Source organism: Schistocerca serialis, chromosome 4 (genome assembly GCF_023864345.2).
Source record: "Schistocerca serialis cubense isolate TAMUIC-IGC-003099 chromosome 4, iqSchSeri2.2, whole genome shotgun sequence".
Lineage (NCBI taxonomy): Eukaryota > Metazoa > Arthropoda > Insecta > Orthoptera > Acrididae > Schistocerca > Schistocerca serialis.
This window is the reverse complement of record NC_064641.1, coordinates 220,782,456-220,802,495: the sequence shown is the minus strand read 5'-3', so window position 1 is coordinate 220,802,495 and position 20,040 is coordinate 220,782,456. Positions and strand designations below refer to the sequence as shown.

Here is a 20,040-nt window from a genome sequence, read left to right as displayed (position 1 = left end):
AATGGCATCAAGCACAACAAGTCGCACCACATCAAGAACTGTCATCCAGAAGCCTACAACAGTTCACTCAACAATGTGCAGCCAGTTTCCTGTTTGCCGATGATGACCTACAAGCACAGCACCTATCTTCCTTCACCAAAGGTGATGAGTGAGGTCAACAAACTGTACACCGCAGTTATAATACTGTCACAGTATCATCTCACTCGGTGATCCTTCGAGCTTCACAAACCACAACCACACTAGTCTGTACAACTGATAAGATGTCAAGTTCACTGCCAGTTCCCCTATGTTCCTGGAGCTCTGCTCTACAGTGAGCGAGGGGGTGGGGGTGGGGTGAGGGGGGGTGGGGGGAGGTGGCTGTGTGGGAGCAGGACTGCTTCGAGTATAGTGTAGACACTGTGGTGGATGTTATGCTAAGTAGCTAAGTTTAAGTTAATCTCTCATTGATATCTACCACATTCACTTTGATTCACTTTGTGCAGTTTGTGAGGTAATGTTGTGTATATATATTTATCAAATTGTAAATAAATCTCGTTCTGGTTCAGCATTTCTATATTCAAGTTATTTATTGTAACTAACAGCCCACACTTTAATTTTGCTGTATTGAAGAAATTTCTAAACATGATATGATGATTAATCATGTAAGATTTTTCTGGGCGTCCTTTATTATGATGAAATAATTTATGCCTATTTTTAAAGCATCATGCTCTGACAGTGCTGTCTCTAAAACAGCACTTTTGTATTGAGAGCCATACAGATGTATATTCAGGAGTTTGTAGTTGTACATGTTGGACTTACTGTTGCCGTGTTTAAGACATTTGCTTTCATTGTTTTAATAAGATCCCATACTGTTTTTTGAATCTTTCAGTGAATGTATGTTTAGACTGCCTAATTCTACACGTTTACAGTTTTTGCTGAATTTGATATACAAAAGGTCTCCTACTTCTCAGGAAAGTGTCTACACATCCATTTGGCAGTCTGCAGATTACTAAAATTTATTTTCTGTCTTATTGCTTTTTCTTAATTTTCAATTTTATATTTTTTTCATTAGTCAGGACTATGTATACAGTTTCTGCTTATCTTATTATGGATTAACATAGCCACTCTCTCATCTTCCATATCACTTCTGTATGAGCTAGTTGTTATACAATCTGCTATGGGAAGATTAAATATTTCTAGCTAATTTAGTTTGTGTTCTGCAAAGCTAGAATATCTGGAGTTAGCTTATTTACTATTATTTCTAATTGGTTAAATTATTTTTCTTGCACTGCATACTCTGGTGAATTATTTTTATATTTGTTTGGCCTAGTACTTTGTCAGTAATTTTTCCTCTGGGACTTTTGGATTCTGATTGTGGCCTAAAGTAAGTTTGTCTTGGCTCTTCCTATGACACCATCAAGAAATGTGTGTTTCCTTTTCTGAGGATTTTTCATTGCTTACATTTACAGCAAATTTTACAGATTTCTCCGTGGGACTTATTTGTTTCTCTTAATGAAGAATGGGAGTTGCGAACTTTTTGTCTTATCTGAAATTTGTCACATTTTTAATAATTAAGTAAACCTACAGAAAACCTGTTCTTACCTTGTCTATTTATATGCAACACATCCATCTCACATATACAATTAATTTTAATTAAGAAACTTTAACTCACTTCCATTGGAGCATGCAATATCAGACAGTAACAGAAATAATATATTTGAATGTACTTTCCCACTTGAAAAATTCGGTATCCCGTTGTTCATGTGAAATTTATGACACATAATATTTCTTGGTGTAAAATTATTACCTCTGCTGGTGTTATATGCTTTAGACAGACAAATTCGTATATTTTTCTTTCACATATATCAGCAAGCAGTCTTCTTGAGGTTTCCAAGTATTCATCATGGCTGTATAACAAATTATAAAATATGCTGTCATTCAAAGTCACAAATGCTCTCGCATCCTTATGTATCTCTGATAGTTTGTACCTGAAAGAATAAAAGGCATTATTATTATTATTATTATTATTATTATTATTATTTCTATTTTTCTCAGACCTTAGGTCTGGTTAAAAATGGAAAGTGACGCGGACCTTCATCAAGAGTGACTTCCTTTTAACTGTATGGCATATGTTACATTGTATTTAGGAACTTTCGGGTTATTGAACACATATCAATAATTACGGATTTCTGTAGTTGTATATATACGTTTGGATGTAGCTGTATTGCGTTGATGTACTGGTGGATATTGTGTGGTATGACTCCTGTAGTTGATAGTATAATCGGTATAATGCCAACTTTATCCTGATGCCACATGTCCTTGACTTCCTCAGCCAGTTGGATGTATTTTTCAATTTTTTCTCCTGTTTTCTTCTGTATATTTGTTGTATTGGGTATGGATATTTCGATTAGTTGTGTTAATTTCTTCTTTTTATTGGTGAGTATGATGTCAGGTTTGTTATGTGGTGTTGTTTTATGTGTTATAATGGTTCTGTTCCAGTATAATTTGTATTCATCATTCTCCAGTACATTTTGTGGTGCATACTTGTACGTGGGAATGTGTTGTTTTATTAGTTTATGTTTTATGGCAAGTTGTTGATGTATTATTTTTGCTACATTGTCATGTCTTCTGGGGTATTCTGTGTTTGCTAGTATTGTACATCCACTTGTGATGTGATCTACTGTTTCTATTTGTTGTTTGCAAAGTCTGCATTTATCTGTTGTGGTATTGGGATCTTTAATAATATGTTTGCTGTAATATCTGGTGTTTATTGTTTGATCCTGTATTGCGATCATAAATCCTTCCGTCTCATTGTATATATTGCTCTTTCTTAGCCATGTGTTGGATGCGTCTTGATCGATGTGTGGCTGTGTTAGATGATACGGGTGCTTACCATGTAGTGTTTTCTTTTTCCAATTTACTTTCTTCATATCTGTTAATGTTATGTGATCTAAAGGGTTGTAGAAGTGGTTATGCAATTGCAGTGGTGTAGCCGATGTATTTATATGAGTGATTGCTTTGTGTATTTTGCTAGTTTCTGCTCGTTCTAGAAAGAATTTTCTTAAATTGTCTACCTGTCCATAATGCAGGTTTTTTATGTCGATGAATCCCCTTCCTCCTTCCTTTCTGCTTAATGTGAATCTTTCTGTTGCTGAATGTATGTGATGTATTCTATATTTGTGGCATTGTGAACGTGTAAGTGTATTGAGTGCTTCTAGGTCTGTGTTACTCCATTTCACTTCTCCAAATGAGTAGGTCAATATTGGTATAGCATAAGTATTTATAGCTTTTGCCTTGTTTCTTGCTGTCAATTCTGTTTTCAGTATTTTTGTTAGTCTTTGTCTATATTTTTCTTTTAGTTCTTCTTTAATATTTGTATTATCTATTCCTATTTTTTGTCTGTATCCTAGATATTTATAGGCATCTGTTTTTCCATCGCTTCTATGGAGTCACTGTGGTTATTCAATATGTAATCTTCTTGTTTAGTGTGTTTTCCCTTGACTATGCTATTTTTCTTACATTTGTCTGTTCCAAAAGCCATATTTATATCATTGCTGAATACTTCTGTTATCTTTAGTAATTGGTTGAGTTGTTGATAGGTTGCTGCCAGTAGTTTTAGATCATCCATGCATAGCAAATGTGTGATTTTGTGTGGGTATGTTCCAGTAATATTATGTCCATAATTTGTATTATTTAGCATGTTGGACAGTGGGTTCAGAGCAAGACAGAACCAGAAAGGACTTAATGAGTCTCCTTGGTATATTCCACACTTAATCTGTATTGGCTGTGATGTGATATTATCTGAATTTGTTTGGATATTAAGTGTGGTTTTCCAGTTTTTCATTACTATGTTTAGGAACTGCATCAATGTATGATCTACTTTGTATATTTCCAATATCTGTAGTAACCATGAGTGGGGTACACTATCAAAAGCTTTTTGGTAATCAATGTATGCGTAGTGTAGCGACCTTTGTTTAGTTTTAGCTTGATATGTCACCTCTGCATCTATTATCAGTTGCTCTTTACATCCTCGTGCTCCTTTGCAACAGCCTTTTTGTTCTTCATTTATAATTTTGTTCTGTGTTGTATGTGTCATTAATTTCTGTTTAATGACTGAAGTTAATATTTTGTATATTGTTTGTAGGCATGTTATGGGGCGATATTTAGCTGGGTTTGCTGTGTCTGCTTGATCTTTAGGTTTCAGATATGTTATTCCGTGTGTAAGTGTATCAGGGAATGTGTATGGGTCTGCAATGTAACTGTTAAATAATTTAGTTAGATGTGAATGTGTTGAGGTGAACTTCTTTAACCAGAAATTTGCTATTTTATCATTTCCAGGGGCTTTCCAATTGTGCGTAGAATTAATTGCTCGTGTGACTTCATGTTGCAAAATTATCACTTCAGGCATTTGTGGTATCATCTTGTATGAGTCTGTTTCTGCTTGTATCCACCGTGCATGCCTGTTATGTTGTACCGGGTTTGACCATATGTTGCTCCAGAAGTGTTCCATGTCTGTTATGTTTGGTGGATTGTCTATTTTAATGTGTGTGTTATCTATTGTCTGGTAAAATTTCTTTTGGTTTGTGTTGAATGTTTGGTTTTGTTTCCTTCCATTTTCACTTTTTTTGTATCTTCTAAGTCGTTTGGCCAATGCTTGCAATTTCTGCTTCTTTTCATCTAATTGCTCTATTGCTTCTTGTTGTGAGATTTTACCTAACATTTTTCGTTTTTTGTCTGATATTTCATTTCTTATAAATTGTGTTAGCTGTCCGATGTCTTTTCTCAGTTTTTCTATTCTGATCTGTAGCCTGTGTTGCCATGCTGGTTTTGTGGGTTTCTTCTGTGTGTTGGTTGGTTCTGATCTCTGCCTAGTGTGTATATTTAGTGTAGTGAGTGCTCCTACATAAACCAGTAGTTGTAACTCTTCCATAGTTGTATTTTCATTTATTTTGTTGTGTATGATTGTGTTGATAGTTATTATTGTTGTTTCGACTTGTGGGTTATTCGGTGGTCTATGCAAGAATGGTCTAATGTCTGTATTTGTGTCTTTGTATTCTATATATGTCAACTGAAATTTTTCTTCTATATCTAACATGTGTGTCACTTCATGTTCTATTTGTGCTTGTTCTGGTGGCTGTCTTAAGATTTTGTTTTCCTCTGATCGTTTAATTGACGCGTTTTGTTCTTTGTTTGTTTTCTCTGGGATGTTTGAGTCAATTACTGTATTTTCTTCTTCTTCTAATTGCACATTATTTTGTTCCAGTATTTGTTGTACTTGTTGTCTGATGTTTTCTAATTCTGACTGGGGTATCCTGTTATTTTTGATTATTACACGGATCTGATCAGCTAGTCGTTGTTCTGTTAAAAATTTTAATTCCGGGTATCTGGTAATAAATGTTGTGTAAACTTGTGATCTGTATCCAGTTGTGTTTTGTTTCCTAGATTTGTTGCTTGGTAATAACAGAACATGAGGTGTCGATTAACTTCATCTGACAATCTCATCCTCTGTCTGTTTTCCTTCTAGGGTGGTTGCAGGAAGCATATCCTGCAAAACACCTCACTTTCCAGTTGGCTAGCAGTGTCGTTACCATTGTGGGCCGGCATAGGGTTCAAGCGTCGTCCCCGACCATGACGGCGCTTGTCCGAGGCTTCTTTAGTTCTGTCCTAAACCAAGTAATCACACTAAAAGGGGGGTTAGCCCTATTAGTGGTTTGTTCTTTTAGTCGCCTTTTACGACTGGCAGAACATACCGGAGGCCTATTCTTTTCCCGGGCCTCCACGGGGTTTATTATTATTATTATTATTATTACTATTACTTGTGGTGGTGGTGGTGGTGGTGGTGGTGCTGGTGTTGGTGGTAGTGGTAGTATTAGTAGTAGTAGTAGAAGTAGCAGTAGCAACAGCAGTGTTGAAAAATACAGTTTTTATATTACCTCATGTAACGAGTTATGAGTAGCAGACCTACAGTCTCATGATGGAATGGTGACCCCTTTTTGTTGGTTGGCTGGAAGAACATGCTGTAATACTAGTTGCAGACATTTACAGATTTTGAGTCATTTAATTTGTTCATTAGTCAAGAAATCAAATGTTACATCTCAGATGGAAGCTATTTCTCATTTGCAATATATTTCTCTGTTAAAGTTGAGAACTGTAACAAGTCTTTCACATTGCAAAAAAATTTAAGTACTCACTGAAATGAGCTTACAAAGAATGTGCTTTATCGAAATAGTATGTTAAATATAAAGCTTTGTTTTCTATTTTCTGTACTAGTAATTTACAAGTATTTTTCATGTGTAAGTATTATTTTATATATTTTTATTTTGTAATCCGGTATATATGGCTACAGTCTAAGATAAGAATTAAAATTCTGCCCACAGGAACAAATATCTTAAAGTTTACTTAAACACTTTAATAATCCACAATGCTTAATGTCCTGTTTACCCTTCTGTCAGAAAAAAGGCTCAACTAAGGAAATTTGAAGAAACACTGAACCAAGGGCTGCAAAAAAAAACTGAACTAACTCATTTTGTAACTTTTTGAGCAAGATAGATGGTCACAAAAATATTGTTTATGTTTCAGGCTTTTAATTAGCACTGGGGGTATTTTATACAACATTTACACCATTTACTGCACTCTATAATAACACTACAGTCCCTTGGGAAACTGTGAGAGCACAGAATTGACAGAAATCATAAAATGTGAAAGTAAAATGTTGAATTTACTCGGTAACAAAATATGCTGAAATTCTGCCAAAAGTACTCACATCAGATAGGCAAGGAAATCATGTACAATAAACATTATTGCCATCTATTGGATAAACAGCAAGCTACAAAGTTTGGTGTGAGATGATTAAAGATGTTAACACTGAACTGATGAAAATGTCATTTACGGTATATTGAAATGCTATTTCTTGGGTGAAGAGCAAGCAGTGAGGAGTGGTTACAGTCTGGCAGTAGTGATGCAATCACGAATACCTTACTCTTCACCACTGCTAAATGATAAACTGTTTTATAGCAGCCATTGCAGTCAAATGGTTAACAGCAAAATTCTTTGTTCATCACAGCCATCATAAAGACTACCTAGAGTGAAGCTGCTGTAGAGTTCTCAGTTGCAGAAATTCTTGGCTACATAAGTTGACACAGTAGATTTGGATAATAATATTATTACCTTAATACTTGATCTAAAAAGGGTGCCATTATCTTGCCTGAAACTATTAACGAGTGAAACAACTACAGAGCAGAATTTAAGCAAGCAACTATTCTTACTAATGGAAAAAATACTGTTTCTTCCCAAAAAGAAAAAGAAAACAATGACACTTGTGAAACAATTTTTGTTAAATTTATTTTTGATGTTTTAAAACTTTGTATTTTGCTTTATAAAACCGAAAATACCTGCTAAATTTGTCTAGAAAACTTGTCTCAGGAGGGGTTGGAGAGGAACCAGAATTATTTGGTACACATGGAACAAACTGGCAACAGAGAAAAACATCCTGCTCTGATAAGGTGAACTTTACATTCACGAGAGGCTTTTATTTTGTAATGTAGTTGCTTTTTTTAGTGTAAAATATACTGTATTTAGTGTAAAAACTGTACAGCTTCTCATGATCTCAAAGAAGTTGTGTTTAATTTTCTACCAGAAATAACACTGGAGTTAGTGTTATACAAACTGAAAGCAGTCTGTTGTACTTCTGATGTACAAGTATTCATCAATAAGCAATGCTCCACTTTTTCTCTAAGGATAGTTTTTTTTCATGAATTAAATACATCATACTGCTCCTAAATTATTTGACTGTACATCGCTGTCTTCAATGAAGTCTTCATTAAATTATATGGCCTTATGCCATGTGAATGGAAGAGCCTGTATGCCATCCTGGTACCACTCTACTGGTCTGCATCTCAGTGAACTTTTTGTTGCACCAATAACTCCCCCATCATTGCTATAGTCCTTTCCATGGAGCTCATCCTTCAGTGGGCTGAAGAGGGAGAAATCAGAAAGTGCGAGATCCAGGCTGTAGAGCAGGTGAGAAGGAATGCACATCTAAATTTGTAGTCTCCTCTTGGGTGTGCAGTCTCTTTTGTGGCCTTGTGTTATCATGGAGAAAGAAATGGCCATTTGCATTTTTGTGGTCACAAACAAACTGTAAACTTTTCTTCAATTTCCTAGAGTCTCACAATAGATTTCAAAGTTAATTATTTGACCATGAGAGAGAGATCGAACAGAAAACCCCTTCAGGGCCTCAATGACTGTAATCACGATGTTATCAGTTGAGTGTACTGTTGCGAACTTCTTCATGAAAGGAGACGTTGTGTGGTGCCACTTGAAACAGGACATCATCCTCTAGCATCAGTTTTCCTCAACAGTAGTTGTCGATAGCAGTATTATTTTTTGAATTGTGGACAGGTCAATATTATCTCAATTGCTTTTCTGAAAACTTATACACAGTATGTTACATTTCAAGCTAAAATGTATGAAAAGGAATTACTTTATAAAATATTTTAGTCTCTATAATCAATAAGTACTAATTCTGGATGTACAGTTGAAATTACTTTTTTAGAAACATTTGAATTTATTGGCACACTTAAAATTACTGTTCTTAATTATACAATCTTGTACAGTTTACTATGTTTTTTTCTGGATTCATTTATGAAATAATGATCAAAATTAATAATGTAGCAGAAACCAATAGAAATTCATTCGTTAAGAAAATTTGTAAACCTTTGGAATATTGTCATTTAGCAGAGGGTGGGAGTCATAAGCTTGCCTCTGATGTGATCGGATGTATCTTTGTATTCTTGTGTGAACAATATAGTTTCAGCTTTGTTAATGTGAAAAATCAAACTACTGTATGACGTACTAAAATGTGAAAAATATATTTACGTAGAAAATGCTGCAACACTTCAAATTTATTTAATTCAAACCAACCATGAGGACCTGATGTGAGATTTTCAGCTTCAAGAATCAGATCCTAGACAAGAATAACTGGAGCCATCTCAGCACGACAAGCTAAGTAAACCTGAACGTTTATTGTAGTCTTTGCTCCCCTCAATTCTTGACAGAAAACCTTGCTTACTAATTACCTGGACTGGACATTTTTAATGTGGACAATAGATGTGATCAGGAAGAAGGGATGAGACTACACACTCCAATCAATGCTTCATTTCAAGCTCAAAGAAGTAAATCCAGCATTTCACAGGAAATCATCATCATCAGACTCTTAACAGGCAATCAATTTGCCACAGATGACCCTTCTTTCCTCTTTCTGCTCTTCAGCTAGGCTTCAAGAAACTGAGTAAGCACAAACCTCTGAATACACTATGCGGTGGACAATTGTGTCGGGCACTACCGACAGATTTCAAAGTGAGCACTGAGTTGTTAGATTGTTTTCCCGTCAGTCACTTTGAATAAGAGTGTCCACATTTTGAAATACTGCAGGAATCACAACAGTATCGCCAGCCCAGTTCTGACATATTTCCTCTCCTTGCTCTGTTCATGACAGATGATTCGCTGAATGGTTTACAGTACTTCGAATTCACTGCCCAGTGTCTGTAGACATTCTATAAATACCTGTGAATATTTATAATGGTTTGCTTTTCTACCAAAAGAAATTCAATAAATACTCGAAGTTGTAGATGCCATTCTGAAGGCCAGTTAAAGCACTGCCACCCACTGTAAGTCACTGAAAACATACGAGATGAAGTGAAAATATTTAAGCAAGTCACAAACCAAATTACAATTTCTTTGAACAGCAATTGGCTGAGAAGGAAATATGCTGCCACTACTTATTGAACATCCCTTGCATGTATAAATGTGCAATCAGTTAGCAATTCTTTGAGACTGAAACAATTATTTGGTTACCATGAGAGCAGTAGAATATGTCAACTTCAACATATTCAGGGTATCAGAATTCAACACACACGCACACGCGCGCACACGCACGCACACGCACGCACGCCACTACTTTCATATGTATGCAAGGAGAAAATCTGTTACTTTCAGAAATGCCACTTTTCCTCCTACAATACTCAGCTGTTGTCTCTATTTAATATTTCAAACAAGCATTTATTTAACTCTATACAGACCAGTATCAGCTGTCAATATACTGGAAAAGTCAGGAACTATAACAGTAATATTAGAGTTCTGCAGAATTTACATTCCTGAGTCCAAGTATTCCGATAAATTTCAGAAGGAGTGGCTCAAGAGATATTCTTTCAATTTGTTTTTGAATATTTAGGATTTTCAATTTCCTGCCTGATGTCCATTGCCAACCTGTTTTAGACTTCTACATCAAGATGTGGAGGAGGCTCTGTTTGCAACTACTGAACGCACTGGGTGTAGCTGGCTGTAAACTGTTGCTCATGTTGACGGAAATGTTGCTTGGTCTTCTGAGGTCACACTCTTTTGCTTCTGTCTGCCAGCTGCATTTGAGAAGGAAGACTGCATGACATGTGGTGTGAAAGGTTCACCTCACCATCTGCAGCATTATGGCCAGAGAAGATCACTATTACCACCACCCCCTTGTGGTTGGCAGATAATGACTCAGATGTTTGTTGGTTTGAGGGATGTAAGAAGTCTTTATAGAAGTATTCCTTCTGTCCTTTCTGGTCTACCGGTTGTGTAGCAGGTGATTTTGCCACTGTAGGTGAAGATTTGGTGGCTTGTTTCACAGCTGGAGGAGGAGGAGATAGAGATGCTACTGTGATACTGGGGGATTTGACAACTGCAGGGCTGAATGTGAGGTCACAAGTCTGTGTAGTTATGTCCTTCATCGAGCAAGGTGTAGCAAGAACAGTACTGTAAGAGCCATATGGGCAAACAGAGGGCTTTCGACTAGCCAACAGCTTGTGAGCGACAGGGAAAGGCATTTTTCCTTCAGCTGGATCTTCTGGATGGCCCCTCCCATCGAGATACACGGGACATTCTTGGGATGAGGCAGCATGGTCGCCATTGCAGTTGGTACAGCAGGGAGGAGGAGGTAGACAATCACCCTATGAGCATTCCTGCCACAAGTAACACATTTGGCCATGTTTTGGCAGGACATTCCAGTGTGGTTGTAATATTGACACTGGTAACAGTGCATTGGGTATGGAATGTACAGTCAGGATGTGATAACTTCATAATCTGCTTTGATCTTTGATGGAAACACTATACTATCAAATGAGGGAAAGAGAGTACGCAGGCATGAAGGATGCATCAACCTTTTTCTACACCCAACGGAATGCAGTGATGCCCTGATCAGAGAGCTAAGTTTGGATTTCTCCCTTGGTCAGACCATCAAGCAGCCTAGTGTAAATAACACCACACAAAGAATTCAGCATTGGATGGGCCTTGACACTAACAGGATAGTTGTGGAGGAGCAAAGCTGCAAGCAGTTGTTTACTTTTTGAGACCATTTGTGATTTTCAAGCCAAAGTGCCATTACATAAATGAGAGCAGGATTTTACAGGGCCTGCAATTGCATCAACACTTTTCAGAATAGTAACTGGACTAACTGTTGCAAAGGAATGACTGTCTTCCCTACGTGATGTCATGAGGAACTGAGGTGCAGCTGGGAGCTTCTTGGAATCTTTAGCCTCATTTCATTTATGTTTAGGAAACAATAGTCCGAGATGGTGATGTGGCTTGTGAGAGAATTGTGAGAAAATCTGCCACGAGTTCAATGGTGCACTCCTTCCAACTGGAGAGCCACTCAGAGGGGGGGGGGGGGGGGGGGGGGGGGCTCACCCAACTTGTGATTGTTCAAACCTCCCAAACTTCAGACAGAGAAGCCAATTGGCAGTTTGGGACAGTCGCTGGTCAGGCAATCACCTCTCCCTGGGCCTGGCCCAAAACAGGGGGTATGTGCGAATCCTACCCACCAACCTGGGGCTGGGAATTATGCATTACCCAGTCACCTGTCAGACACATGGGATAACCTCCAGAAGTGCACAGAAAGGATGAAGAAACAAAGAGGAACCTCAAACACCGAAGTAGAGGAAGGATAGGAGACTGAGAACAAAGAAAGAAAGAAAAAAACAGTGGAAGGACTGTTCCAGTGTCAGGCTACTGGAACTTCAGAACACATTTCCAGAAATATCCCAGACATGTTCCCCAAGCATGAATTCACCAAAGAGTGGTGAGCCCCCCCCCCCCCCCCACCTCTCTCTCTCTCTCTCTCTCTCTCTCTCTCTCTCTCTCTCTCTCTCTCTCTGTGTGTGTGTGTGTGTGTGTGTGTGTGTGTGTGTGTGTGTGTGTGTGTGTGTGTGTGGTGTTCTGAAATCTCGTTTATGTTTTCTGTGGGTTCCCTAAATTACTGAGGCAAATTGTGGGATGGTTCCGACTCCAAGGCCACAGTCATCTATCTATCTATCTATCTATCTATCTATCCATTTATCCAATCCTTGGCAAATTAGACCTAGAAGAATGTAAATGCCTATGAATCATTTTTTATCCTTGTTCTTAATTTCAGTTCCATGAAATACTCAATATCCTTGTACATTTAGAAAGTATTTTTGCCCAGCAAAAAATCACAGAGGACCAGGAACAATTTACATTGATGGTCAGTAATTTGCACCAGGGAGCAACTGTCATATTTACAGATGTTATCCTGCGACCTCCACACCAACGGACCCACCATGTTATCAAGATGGTGTTTATCATTCATTGCACCGAGTCCCCAAAACAAAAGCTTAAGCAGGTCCTGTATTATGAGCGAAGAGGTGAAAAACACCATCAGAATTCTGGAGACACTCTCTATAGTGGAAGTTAGTGTGGTCTTTTAAGAGTGGCTACTCCACACCTGGCAACAGCAGTTGCTTATACAGGTGCAATTAACCCAGACAGTGCATGAGTAGCAGCCCTTTGATAAATTGTTGCGGGTAGCCAATCATGTCCACAGCACATTAGACTTGGCAGTTATAGTGGCTGCAGCACCAGCAGATACTGACGGTACATGTCACAGTCAGGCACAAAAGGCCTCAGAAGAATGCTGATGTTGTTGTGCACTGGAGGCATTTCAGTGAATGCTGAGTAAGACCACATCTCAACAAGATTTACAAACTATACCGCAAAAGATGGCTGGCTGACTGCAGGCATTCGAGCTTCAAATAGGTTGACACAAATGGCAATGAGCACAACATTCTACTAATCTGCCAGGACTGCAGACAAGCTCAAGATCCTGCATTGACCATCTGCTGGTGTTTTAGGCAGTTTCGGCCACAGGCTTGAAGTGCATGAGGCTGAGTGATTACCAGAATGGTAATAGTGCTTTGCAATAGGCACCATGGACCATGGCATCATCGGTATATGAAACTTTTACTAGTAGTAGTTCCTGAACCACAGTGCAATATTGACATACCTGTGAAGAATACACAACCACCTGTCTTTGCAAATCAATTGGTCATTCAACAGAAACATGTGGGAAAATCAATTGGTTGCACATTGCTGACAGACGACCTGGGTTAGTATTTCTGGTGGTCACGCATTCATAAGTCAACAATCAGCCAACCTCATATGCAACCGACTTGGATGCCCTGGAGCCACTGCAGCTGTTAGGCATCAATAATACTAGTATGAGGACACTAGGTTGCATGGAACTGGCAACCGAGATGTGGTTCGCTACTCCTTCCAAGTGGATATTTGTAGTGGTATAAATTTCCCAACCTATCTTAGGAGCAAATTTCCCTGCACATTTTGCACTGCCTGTGGACTTGTCTAAAGCCTGGCTGAGAAGTCAATCCAAATGGCTCTGAGCACTATGGGACTTAACATCTATGGTCATCAGTCCCCGAGAACTTAGAACTACTTAAACCTAACTAACCTATGGACATCACACAACACCCAATCATCACGAGGCAGAGAAAATCCCTGACCCCACTGGGAATCGAACCCGGGAACCTGGGTGCGGGAAGCGAGAATGCTACCGCATGACCACGAGCTGCGGACGAAGTCAATCCAACAGTAGGAAAGTCTGTGGGGTTTTGAATATTTCTGCAGTTGGTAGGATGGTAGGACATTTCATGTCAGCAATATACATCAACAACCTGTTCTACAGGTATCGACGCTGCTGCAGGGCTTAAAGCACAATACTTTAAACAACTTACGTACTATACCTGGACCACCAGTTGAACGGTGTGTCTATAGAAGTGCACCAGATAAAATTCTGGAAATTAAAATTGTTTTTGAAGAGATTGCATTCTGGTAGCCTACGGCATTCAGGTAACACCATGGCATCTCCACCACATATTGTCAGGAAGAAAGGTGGTACCTGGCATCCTTACAGAGGTCACTGAGGATTAAATGCCAGTACCATTCCAGACAAATCTCCTATTCCACATATTCAAGATTTCACTTATGCTTTGGGTGATGCAACAGTTTTTGCAGTCCTGGATTGCCACAAGGCCTGAAACCTGATTCCTTTAGCACCTATGGACGTTCCAAAGACAGCAGTGATCACATCTTTCAGCCTTTTGTTCTTGAGCATGCATTTCTGACTTAAAGGTGTGGTGCAGAGCTGGCAAGGGTTTATTGACAAAATGCTGCAGGGATTGCTGTTTCATTTTGCGTATCTCGATGACATTTTGGTATGCTCTGCTGATGCACAATTACATGCCAAGCATTTGGATGATGTACAGCAAAGGTTCCAAGACTACAATGTGGTACTGAAGTAAGACAAATTCATGGTGGGTAAAAGTGAAGTGACTTTCCTCAGTTATAGAGTTTCATGTGATATAATCACTCCACTGCCAGAAAAGTTGACTTCGTTGTGAGAGATGCCACTTCATGTGTTTGGTGCAGTTCCAATCTCCTAAGCATGTGGTGCAGTTGCAGTCCTGAAGAATGACAACCTCTCTAAGGCACAAAAGGCAGATCATCAGCTGAAAGACTTACTGATGTATCAGTCTGTGAGTCTGTGACACCAGCAGGTTGAAGTACCTGGTTGTGGTGTCAAGTTGTGGTGCAATACCTCTTGGCAGGCACCACGACCCTATATCACACAAAAATTTTGCAAGATAACGTTTGACAGTGTGCACAATCTGGCACACTTAGGGATGAACACCATTGTTAAGGTAACATAACATTTGGCATTTTTTGCAAATGCATTCATCACATACTAGTTGGTGTGCTTCAGCTATTCCCTTCACACTGTGATAGATCAGGGCAGGCAGTTTGAGTCCACCCCATCCAGCAAGCTGGCTAAACTGAGCAGATTCCAATACCACCACACCACCAATTACCAACCATCCAGCAATGGTATGGTGGATAGGTAGGGAGAGGTATCATCACATGCTGAAAGCAGTCCTCATTTGCCACTGGGAAAGTTGTACTGTTGGTGTTGGTGTTGGTGTTGTAAACAGCTTATAAGGCTGATATCAGTCCTTCAGTGGCTGAGATGGTATATGGAGAGCCATAAGGATCATAGTGGAGTTTCTCACCTCTCCACTGCTCTTGGACCCAACAGAGAGACACTTTTTGGTATAGGGGATTTGGAATAACATGGCAAACATTTGATAAGCACTGGCTGTGCATCACAGTTACACCATGTTTTCTTGCACAAGACCCTAACAGACTGTTCGCATATCATGCTGTGCACTGATTCCGTGCAGACACCTCTTCAGCCTCCATATACAGGACCCAACCAAGTTTTGTGGCAACATAAACACATATTTGAGATTCTGCAAAATGGGAAGGCTAGTGACGTATCAGTGGAAAGACTGAACCCAATGTGGGAAATTCAGACAACGAGGCGAGTAATGCGATGGAGAACAGGGACAACATTCCCACAACCATGCAACCAGCAGATGATAAACCTAGTCCTGGGCAATTCATGCTGGTCTCACAGGCACCTGTTCTACTTGCCAAGTCTTTGCAGCTGAAGACTGTCTGCACAAAAGCTGGCAAAGTTATAAAATTCAAGTACCCCTATGTTCCTAATATTCTCCACTTTAAGGGGAGTGCTTTATGGGAAAAGACATATCCCCAAGTGAAGTTCAATAGACACTCTTTGGAATATGCAGAAGTGAGCAGTAATTGTTCTTTGATTGCATTGTCATTCTGAGTGCTTTCTGTTGAGGACAAAGTCATGATATCTCGTATGTAGGTACTGCAATTTGATTACTACTACTACTACTACTACTACTACTGAAGGGGGCATGGCAAGAGCCATAACAGAACAACAGCAAGAAACAAAGAAAAAAATTAATAAAAAATTAAAAGAAATGGAGGAATTATGAGAAGATGCTTTAGTGAATGTGTGGTCCAGTGAATCTGACAAAGAAACAGCAGATCAGAAATTAGAGACAGAAGTAGACATTAGAAAAATTTAAGGGAAATTGATCAGAGGCCTGAATGACAACCAACAAGATAAACCTTTGCTGATTCATGTAGTGTATGTCAATGCTTGGTTTATCTGCGTTCCTTATAAGAATGCTTACAAATCTACTGAAATCAAACCATTTTCTGTTGACCTCTCATATACAAAAAGCCACACAGTAGCCAAACAGCATACTAGAAAATAGAGCTCACCCATTATGTGTGTATCCAACTCTGTCAGCTTCTCTGAATGCATCCAGCAACCTAATGACAAATTAGAACTGTTACACTTAATTTATTACATTTTCAATTTAGCACATTGAAACAGTATACTCTAAGTTCTACTAGATTTTGATTTTATAAAAACAGCATTATTTCTAAAAAAAAATTAATCCCTGTAAGTAAGGCTTGCTCTTACTCACTCACAAATGTGAATAAATTAGATATGTGTAATGTAATTTAACTGCAAAGGAGTCAATGGGTAAAAGGAGAATGATATCTTTGAATTCATACTACTCCATTTATTCATACATACTCCATAAATGCCATCATAACTGAGGTCTTCAGGAATGTAGGTTAAGCCATGTTATACATTAACAGGTAGAAGCAGTCATTGACAGCTACTACTATAAAGAATACTAACAACCAACTACGAATACTGTTATCTACTTAGATTCTCAACTTTAATCATTATTTCTAAACTAATTTTTTCAAAGTATTATGTATCAAGATATTAAGTGTATTAGTAGAAAAGGAGTTATTTTCATAACTTTTATGTTTTGACCTACTACTGCATACATTTAAATAACTTTACAGGTTTCTGATAGATCTATGAGCAGTCTATGCACAGGAAAAGCTGAGATCTATTTAATATGAATATTAGAATTAAACAGAACTTATATTCCGGAGTTCAAATATTTTGAAAAATTATAGGACGAGTGGCTGATTTCTTTTTGTGTCATCAGTCTTCTGACTGACGAGGTGGTCGAGAGATTGCAGCTCGTGCCTCTTTAATTTCAACTGTCTGAACATCATCCGGAAATACTGAAGAATGGGATACAACTCATCAGTTTTGACTGATAACACCGTATGTAAACCACAGAGGATATATGACAAAACATTTGAAAGCATAAACCAGAAACAAAGAAATGTAGGACAGAGAACAGAGATCACAGACGTACATCAAGTAAACCCATATTTGTAATGTAATCGTATAATGTAACAAAACAATGAAAAATTGAAATATGTCACAGAGAACAGAGATTGTACATGTTCATTACAGAAACGCATAATTATAAAAGAACCTTCTGTAAAGAAAAAAAACAATAAGAAGAGAAAATGATTTATCGAAGTGCATAAAATACATGAAAATGGGACAGACCTGGGAATTAGAGGGTTTCTGGTGGGTACAACCTAAAAAGAGAACTACAAACATAGCCACAATTTATCACACAACATAAAAAATATGACAAATCAGACATTGATATCCTGTTCTTCAACTGAGGAAGAGGATTCTCATGTTACTGATGAAGGAAAAAGTGACCAGCCTGACATTGGTATTGCCAATGCTGAAAACAACAACATACCTAACACTGGTGTCCTGTTTTTCAGATGAGTTATGTAGGCCAGCTGAAGAATAGGATACTAGTGTTACCAACAGTGAAAGGAACAGCATACCTAACATTGGTATCTTGTACTTTAGTTAACCTATGTAGGACAGCTGACGAACATGATTGTAGTACTAGCCACACTGAACAAAACAAATGATCTAACATTGGTATCTTGTTCTCTCGTAGATCTATAAATTACCTATTGTGGACAAAACTACTAATCTTACATAGGTATCCTGTACTTCAGTTGATCTATATAGGTGAGCCAAAAAATAGGATACTAGTATTACCCATAACAAAAAGAACAACAAACCTGACACTGATATCCTATTCGTTATCCATGGTGGATACATTATTAAATTAAAATATGTACACAGATTCCTTAAAATAACGACCAACAACAAAATCTATACATAATTTCTTTCTTTTAATGACACAATTATTTATCTAAATTTATGGTTTTATGCTTTGCTTCCCAAGATAACAGATTTATTATCTATGGTTGAGAAGTAAACAAATTATCATCTATGACTTAAATATGACATCATTGGTCAAAGCCAATGAGTTTCATCCCATTCTTCAATTCACCCAATCCAATGTGGGAAGAAGTTTTTGGAGAAGACACACAGGATGTTTGGACTGGTTTCAAGCATACTCAATTGACATTTTGTCCAGAGATGTTGCAGGTCATTCCATCAAGTTGATTCATGCTTCATTGAAGAAGGTTTTCAGAAGGTCAGTGCACTGTGTTCATTAACAATCATCTTGAAACATGGATCCATCACCTAAATATTGGCTCTTGGACTGGACAGCATGTTGGAGGGTCCTACAAAACACCTCAAATTACTCTTGATACTGATGGGAGGCATCCAAAATTCATCCAGAATACTAGCTGAAAATATGCCTGACCCACTTCCCTGGTGAACACATGAGGTGGCATGCCTGAAATGTACATTGGTACCAAGCCAACTTCACACTCTTCTACAACAATCATCAGACAAATCTGGCACCCATCTGTGAACAGAAACTGGCAACATTAATCTAGGTTTCCTTCCAGGTGTTCCCTTGCTGACCCTCCCTGTGCACGATGACACTGGGTGTTTGTGCAATTGTTAAAAAAAAATGCTTAGAAGTCAAACAGATTATATAGGTCAGTTCTGTAGCAGCTGCGTTGACACAGCCCTTCCAGTTGCCTCTAACAATGCAACACACAGTTCTGTTGCATTTTTCTCAGGTACCTATGAGCCATAATTTACTAGAATCAGCCATAAGTTTGAATTTTTGATGATCATTTTAAGGCAAATATTCAGCTTTTCGTCTCTCACCATAGCAGCTGAATGTTTGAATGACATTGCTACATTGTACACCAACTTGCAAGCAGCTTCCTGTGCTAGCAACCCTCCTTGCCATAAAGAGATCTATGCCCACTTGGTCTATGCTTGAAAAGAGCCTTCAATATATGTCAACAGATTGAACAATCTACTCAAATCACATTGTTCCATTCACAACTGGAAACATGGTGCACCCTAATGTGTCCCATTCACAACTGAAAACACACTGCACTCTAATGAACTGCACTGAGATTGCATGTTTACGTTTACTGCTTGCTAATCTCATAGCATGAACTATCATGTTTTGGAGGAGAACAAAAAAGGTGCATTCACGAAAAGTAACATTATGAGGAATCATAAATGGAGCTTCCAACATGTTATCCAGTTCCTACAGGTGGTACAAAAGTTCTGAATAATATGCACAAAATGAGACTGAAGTTCTGTAAGTGCTACACTCAATCAATTCATGCTGTCTGCCTTATAAATCACAGGTAATGAATGTATAATTCATTTCCAGTAGCCATACTTATGGATTATAATTATTTTGAACCATCATTGTATGTATAGCTTGTCCATTTACTTTGTGAGATCACAATACAATGCTGATGTTTCATAATGTTAATGTGTAACTAGTGTCATCCTGAAAGTGGCACAAGTTATTAATTGGATGACTCTGCTGAATGCCAGTCTCTTAAAGGACCGCTAAATGTGGTCATGTACATAAAATGTTTTGTGACAACTTCAAAAAGACATTTCACTCATGTTTCTACCTTTTTACTTTGTTTCCTTTTTCAGTGAAGTGATTATTCAAAATTCACTTCACATTCTTTGTT

General features: G+C 38.1%; 1 protein-coding gene across 6 annotated transcripts in view; it reads right to left on the bottom strand.

Annotated features, from left to right (window-relative positions):
- The window catches only part of LOC126474018 (putative mediator of RNA polymerase II transcription subunit 12), a 951,360-nt gene that overhangs the window by 35,008 nt on the left and 896,312 nt on the right, over positions 1-20,040 (bottom strand). For all 6 annotated transcript variants that reach the window (XM_050101418.1, XM_050101421.1, XM_050101420.1 and 3 more), the window contains 2 exons: positions 16,480-16,530; positions 1,787-1,967 (listed from right to left, as the gene is read on the bottom strand). In XM_050101418.1, coding sequence (XP_049957375.1) covers positions 1,787-1,967; positions 16,480-16,530 — 232 coding nt within the window. The remainder of the gene's footprint in view (positions 1-1,786; positions 1,968-16,479; positions 16,531-20,040) is intronic.